The sequence below is a fragment of the Nilaparvata lugens genome, chromosome 3 (assembly GCF_014356525.2).
Source record: "Nilaparvata lugens isolate BPH chromosome 3, ASM1435652v1, whole genome shotgun sequence".
Lineage (NCBI taxonomy): Eukaryota > Metazoa > Arthropoda > Insecta > Hemiptera > Delphacidae > Nilaparvata > Nilaparvata lugens.
In genome coordinates, this window is record NC_052506.1 from 74,723,834 (window position 1) to 74,731,086 (window position 7,253).

At 34.6% G+C, this 7,253-nt stretch overlaps 1 protein-coding gene across 2 annotated transcripts in view; it reads left to right on the forward strand.

Moving 5' to 3' along the window:
- The window catches only part of LOC111054818, a 46,450-nt gene extending 39,647 nt beyond the window's left edge, over positions 1-6,803 (forward strand). For both annotated transcript variants that reach the window (XM_039424545.1, XM_039424546.1), the window contains exons 3-7: positions 314-456; positions 894-1,092; positions 4,729-5,041; positions 5,590-5,735; positions 6,643-6,803. In XM_039424545.1, the coding sequence (XP_039280479.1) occupies positions 314-456; positions 894-1,092; positions 4,729-5,041; positions 5,590-5,735; positions 6,643-6,788 (947 nt within the window). In that variant the 3' untranslated portion in view covers positions 6,789-6,803. The remainder of the gene's footprint in view (positions 1-313; positions 457-893; positions 1,093-4,728; positions 5,042-5,589; positions 5,736-6,642) is intronic.
- Positions 6,804-7,253: the final 450 nt, after the last annotated feature.

Genomic DNA, 7,253 nt, shown 5'->3' on the forward strand with positions numbered 1-7,253 from the left:
GTATTTATTGCTCCAGTTTTTGGTATACATTGAAAATTCTGTAGATTTATACTGAAATACATTATGAAATATTCTGATTTCTGAACCAGCTTGAAGTATTACAACTGTCACTAGAGCTCTCAAAATATTACTCGAAGATTATGGGAGCTAGTAGATATCACCAACGTCCTCATTAAGGAATTTCATTAGAAGTTTAGCATTGAAAGAAGGTTGCTTATCTTTACTAATTTCTAGTTATTTCGAATTGATTGAATTAATTTATTGTTTCCCAACATACTATTGGATTATTATAACTCAATTTTTTATTTTTCAGAAGTGTATCATCTGAGTGGTGAACCTGACTATAGATTTGTAACACTGCGATGGCAATATCCGAAACATGTTCCAACGTTGAATGGCTTCCAGGTTCGATATTGTGAACTACAAGCCTGGGGCCCTAACAGATGTCGAACCAAGGTAAAAAAGTTATAGACAAATATTGTAATCATTCAACCCTCAATTTCTCCAATATTAGCTAATTGGCATTCCTTTGAATTCATAGGTACTATATTCACCTGTTTAGAATCATAGATTTTTTAGCTGAACAGTGTCTTCTGCCCCCTCCTCAAAATAATTGACAATGAGACTTATTGTAGCTGTTTTGAATGCATGTTACAGCAGAGAGGTAGTCCTACATTTCAATGAATGTTCCTACGGTTCTAGGTAACATTTTTTTATCAAAACTCGAAGGTGGAGTACGCTGAAGCTTCTTGCAAACATTTCAAACTCTACTACTCTGCAATATGCGTTCATGTGTTCATTGTTGATACAGTATGACGATTTTGTCTCGATAAAACATGATTTCTGGAATTCTTGAATGTGACAATTCAACCAATCTATTCACTTTTTTGCAGATGATAGATGCCTCGGCCGGAATGCAGGAGACAATACAAACGTCACCCTACTATACGTATTCTATAATAATAAATGGATTACGGATGGCTACAAATTATACATTTGAAGTACAGCCAATGGAAACAAGAAGGGTACGATATTTCATGGACAACAAAGTCAATCACCTAAGCAGACGTATTATCATTCCTACAAAAGGATGTAAGCAATAATATTTCACTACGCCATGCTTTTTCCTCAATTGCATTACTCGTTCACAGTAAATCAATGTTGTATTTCACTCACGAGATGGGATAGAGAGTACGAGTGGAGGTCTTTATAGATGAAAAATGAGAATAGAATTAGGGTTTATGCCTTCAAATTAATAAATTGATGAGGGTTTATATTAGTAACTAACATGCTTTGCACTGAGGAAAATTTGAGTGTTGTAAAATGGAATCTCCTTATGTCCCGGAATGATGAATAAAGAATAATTATTATAATTCTGTTCAGAATCACGTGGATATAACCTCAATAAGAGATGAAAATTTCTATTAAAAGAAATGGGTTTCATATTTTATGTCTGGAACCCCCAAGCTTTGATTTTTAAACCGCGCTCGGTAACAACCAAAAGCTACCTAGTCACTTAGAGAATGCTCTGTTTGGTTGGGCTTTTATAGTTACGTAACATTTGAATCACAAATTGAATAAATTTGTTTTGATTATTGAATTAGAATTGAATAATAGCAATAAAAATAAGCCCATGTCCGTCCTTGGTAAATTCAGAATATTTATGCAAAATTTCAAGTTCAGACGTGATGATTTTTGTCATTCGTGTATTTCCTATCCCGTACATGTTTAGGATTTATAAACATTATACATTGGAAAGTTGGTATTATAGATTAGATATGTAGACCAACAGACAAAAACCATTAAGTAAGATTATCGTAGTCTGATCTCAAGGGAAACATTTACAATATTATTATTATTATTATTATTATTATTATTATTATTATTATTATTATTTTATTATTATTATTATTATTATTATTATTATTATTATTATTATTATTATTATTATTATTATTATTATTATTATTATTATTATTATTATTTATAGCACTCCTTGAGCAATTCAAATTACTGCTTATGAATTCCAATCGATCATGAGTAGACTGAACAATCCGGAATAAGTGTAGAAATGTATTGAGGAAATTTGAAAAAACATTCAGAATTAATATTGTATAAATAGAGAAATGTTCATATTAGTGATCTAATTCTGAATCCCACACTTGTATATCGATAATCATGGGATAATAGGAGGGATTCATTACAGCATTGTATGCTTTAATGATTCTGATAGTTGAAAAATTTGAATTTGATTGATAAGATATCTAATTAGAGTGCTCCTGACAAAAGTTGAAGTGCTCCTGAGTGTAAAGTTGCAGACAATTGCAGGTTGTTTGATTTTCTTGTTTAATTCTCCCAGAAACTGAAATATCACACTCTCTTGATTAAGCCAACAAATGAATAATTGTTGAAAAGCCGAAGGTGGATGACGGTGTCTTTGCTTTGTAGGTGATGATGACAATGACTACGTCTACGATGACGACGATTATTCGACGATTAATTTGCATGAAATAGCTGCACATTGTCCCAAGAGATTTTCAGAGATGGATAGGTCTCACATCCCAACTTTGCTCATCTGAACCAGCAAGCAATTGAAAAGTTTTATCTCATAACATACGTCTGACACAAAACCAGACCAGCTATATGAGAGTTTGATTACTTTCCCCATTCCAAAGTTAAACTGGAATTCATCTAATATGGAGGGCTCTTTCACCCAGTAATAAAAACCGCATGAATAATAAGCTTCTCAATACATTTTCATTAATAAATTCTCACAGATTTTCCGCTCAGAGGATATGGAATGTGATATGAGTATAAAATTCTATACTCTAACTGCAGTGTCGTACCAAAAAACAAATTAATATTACTTTCTTTTATGGTCGTTCTCACATACCTTCCACACATTCCACTTACATGAGACTTTAATTACTGATTAATTCACATCAATCATTGAGGTTTACAAAAAACTTCAATCTTTCCAAAACAATTAGAATTGAACCGTAATCATGAAGGAATCCATGAACTGGATCAATCACTACAAATGAATATGGGAAAGGGCAACCATCGCAACTCATAAAGCATACGTATTCCTTCATCCCTATCACACAGATTGCGAATTATCATTCAAAACTTTGGTTGACCTTTCATTTTAGCTCGAGAGATGGAATGAATTATTTATTGATATAATGATGTGGGTTGCTGATACGGTTCAATCCCAGAGAGCTCCCCGAGATATTGTCGGTTGAAAATTCCATTACTCTATATTGACTCAAATATTCTAAATTTGAACAAACAATCTCTTTCATTTAGAGAGCTCTCTGAAATTGAATCCATCCACTGCACAAGAATTAACGATCCTATTTCCCATTGACATATTCTGAATTACAATTTGTCAATACTTGAATCAGACAAGAATGAATATTACTGAAATCTCTTTTGTAAAACTAATGAATTGTTCTTTTTCTCAACAATGAAAGTGCTTTTCAAACTCATTACAAACAACCTTCCCATCAATTAAAAATGTAGCACTACTTTTCAAACCCTTTTCGCATATTATTTACAAATCATAGACTGATATGAGCAAAATTTTTCAACCATTCATAAATAAAACGAAATGGTATAATGAGGACTGTTAATATTTGATAATACTTCCACAATACTTACAGATATTGTCGATACAAACAATGTGAATTTGTTAATAGAATTAGTTTTCTCAAATAGTATTTTTGTTTTACTAAACTGAATAATGCTCGTTCATCTAGAGAGCTCTCTAAATATTGATCCATTTTCTGATCAATATAATTGGAACAGATCATTCTTGTCTTTTATCTAGAGAAAACTCCACACTCTGAATGTGAATAACTTTGCTTCACAGAAATTACTGAAACATACCATTCTTGAATAATGCTTCAATCTTCCATTTAGAGAACTAAACACATTCTGAATGTTTGTACATTTTCTGTTCAATGTAATTGGAATACATTTTTTTGTGTCATGCTCTCAATCAATACTCCATGTAGAGAACTCTCCACTCTCTGAAAGTAAATCTATTCTTTGCTCAATGTAATTGAAATAAACTTTTCTTGTATAGTACTCCTAGGGCCGGTTTCCGAGCTCGGGATTTAGCTAAGCTCTAGACTTTAACAGGCTTTAAACTCTGGAGTCAGAAAATTTGCTTTACAAGTCAGAGCGTTAACGTAGTCGTGGACTTAAATAGACCCTGGAGTTAAGAGATCACTTTAGACTCTGGAGTTTATAATTTCGCTTTCTGAGTGAAGGGCTTTTAAGGCCAGGACTTGAATAAGATTCTCGCCTCTTTCCGAGTCAAGGATTTATCAAAAATCGAGTCCAGAACTTAAAACAGCGTGATTTTAAACCTTTGACTGAGGTAGGTTTTAAAATTAAATTCTGGACTTGTACTGAGCAAACACATCTCAGTTATTGTTTTGGAGTAGATGAATAGCCAAATAGGTGTCTTGGATCACCCAAATTATTTGAATTAGTACATCTCTATAACCCTCCACTCTCTGAATGTAAATTAATTTTAAGTTCAATGTAATAATAGAAACTTATCTTCCTTGAATAATGCGTGATCTTTCATCTAGAGAGCTCCTCCCATTCTCTGAATGTGAATCAATTTGCGGCTTACATCAATTGCAATAAACCATCCATTTCCTGTTCAATGTAATAGCCACTGTTATCAGTAACTTAACCCAATCGGCGTTTCAGTCTCAGCAAAAGCGAGCCTGTGCCTGCCCGACGTGAGTGAGGTTGAAGTGGCGACAGGGCCGTACTTCGGGGGCCGCATAGCCGTGGAGACGGGAGGCGACGGGGAGGACTGTGCCGTGTCCGGGGATGGCTCCAGTCCCAGGGAGGTCTACACCCTCCGGATTCAGCACAAGCTGTGTGGAAGCTACGTCAACCGCACAGCTGTCACCACCTTCATACTCGTTCAAGAGAACCTGCCGATTCTCACTCACAGTACTCGACGATTCCTGGTGCTCTGCACATTCCAACCAGAAACACTCACTGTGAGAGCGGGGTAATATTGTCTTTTCACATTAAATCGTCAATATCTAAATTATTCTTCTATAATAACTCATCACAGCGTACGATATTCAGAGAATCGATGAACATTTTAAACGTTTTTCTAATCAATATACATGATAGAAAGTATTTGATCTGAGTAGTACAAGGCAACTCATAAGTAAATGATCCAACAAAACTGTTCCAAAAAAGTGAATAGAGCATTTTTTTGTTTTTTTTCCTTCTATGATTTTGATGCGGACTGATTCGTAGCTGCTAACAAGACGACTAACTCACTCCTTTCTCTGTTGGGGTCCTTATCTATTGGAGGGCAGAAGATGAGTTAATTTCAAATTTTAAGGGAGGTTAACATTCTTGTTTAGTTAATTGTATGATAGTAACAATGCTTTGGATAGTGTTGTTTGCATTTTTATATTCGGACATTGGACAAGCTATTGCTAAAGTATGTCAAGTTAATGAATGTCCTCAATTTGTTAGGCAGGAATACCCATAAAAAAAGAACCAAATTTCTGCAGTTATTTCAAATGCCAGTTTCTATTTCAGGCTGAATTTGCCGTCAACAAGTTTGGATGGTGAAGCGATGCCCAGCAGTGACGCGCCGCCTTCCATGAATGAAATGATAGGCAACGAGGTGCAAGCCTCTCCTCTCCAGCTCTTGCAAGAGGATTTGGCTGGCAGATCTTTCAATGGTGAGTCGAATCTTTCGTTCAAATATAACGGAATTCATCAATCTAGATCAGAAAACCTTTCCCACAATAGAGTACAATAGAATGAATAAGTATTCTATTCAACAAATAATTCACCTTTCAAATTCATTCATATTGAGGATTTTAATTGAATTGGCACATATCCCTTTATAAGTAACTTGCTACAAACACGTACAAAATAATACTTGTAAAATTAAATCAATACTTACTTACTCACTCCTCAGCTCTACAAGTCTTACAAACCTTTGCCTCCCTCCTGTCTCGATCCTCGGCCTGCCTCCTCCAGTTACGAACTCCAAGCGTCCTTAGATCGCGATCCACATCATCTGTCCACCTATTTCTCGGTTGACCTTTTCTTCTTCTGTTATATATCCTCTCCTTCCATATAAATTTCACCACTCTTTCATCTCTAATTCTTAACATGATATGTACCATCCACCTTATTCTGCCAGCTTTAATAAACCGCACAATGTCTTCATTGTTTAAGAACTGCTCTATTTCAAAATTTTTTCTGCCTCTCCCGTGACAATATTCTCAAAAACAGGGCCCATGATTTCATCATGGCCATCACCTTTCTCTCAAAAACTCTCACTCTTTGTATATCTCCAGCAGTGAGCACAATTAATGTTTCCGTTCCGTAACACACCACAGGCCTCACCAATGCAAAAATAAAATCAATAATAGAATATAAAAATAAATCATCTTTCTCAATCACCTACGATTCAAAGATTACTCTAACACGAAAATGATCTAGTATGGAAGTCATTGAGTAAAATACATTTTTCTCGTATTCCATACCGTGACAGCTTCTACTTGATTTAATAATGAAAAAGATTGAAAACATTTTAAAAAAATCTAAATTCCAAATTCTAATTATCTTATGTTTTAGAAGAATCAGAAGCTCAACTAGTGGTTGTGACAGTCGTGGTGCTGGCCATGATGGTTGCAATTGGTCTCACAATCTGGTGGTTCATACCTACTGCCTCAGCTGGTAAGTTGACTGAAAGTTGCCTTCAATGTTGGCCCATAAGGTAATAAGTTTAAACGTTGACTATTATATGCATCTACTATGACTGGACAGTGCATCTGAATGCGTTCAAGAGATAATCCCACAGTTCTATCAACTTAATAATTCTTATGCTGCATAACTCCATCCATTGACAAGGATAAGGAAAATTTAAATATCGGATGAAGAACGATAATATATTTAACTTTTCTCCCCCATCATCCAGCCACCATATTGAGTTTCATATTCCATTATGTTTTTTGCAACAACGTTTTATTTGTTAGAGTCATACTTAAATATAGTTTTAACAACTATAGGCCTATTTGTTAGAGTCATCTATATAAAACGTTGTTTTATATTCACAAAAAACATACCACACCCACAGCAAATAAAAGGATGTGACCAAAATTCGTATCATCCTCGGATGAAGCGTTTCTAGAATCACCTGCTGTACTTACTTAATTCCATTATCTGAATGCAATTTCGAATTTATT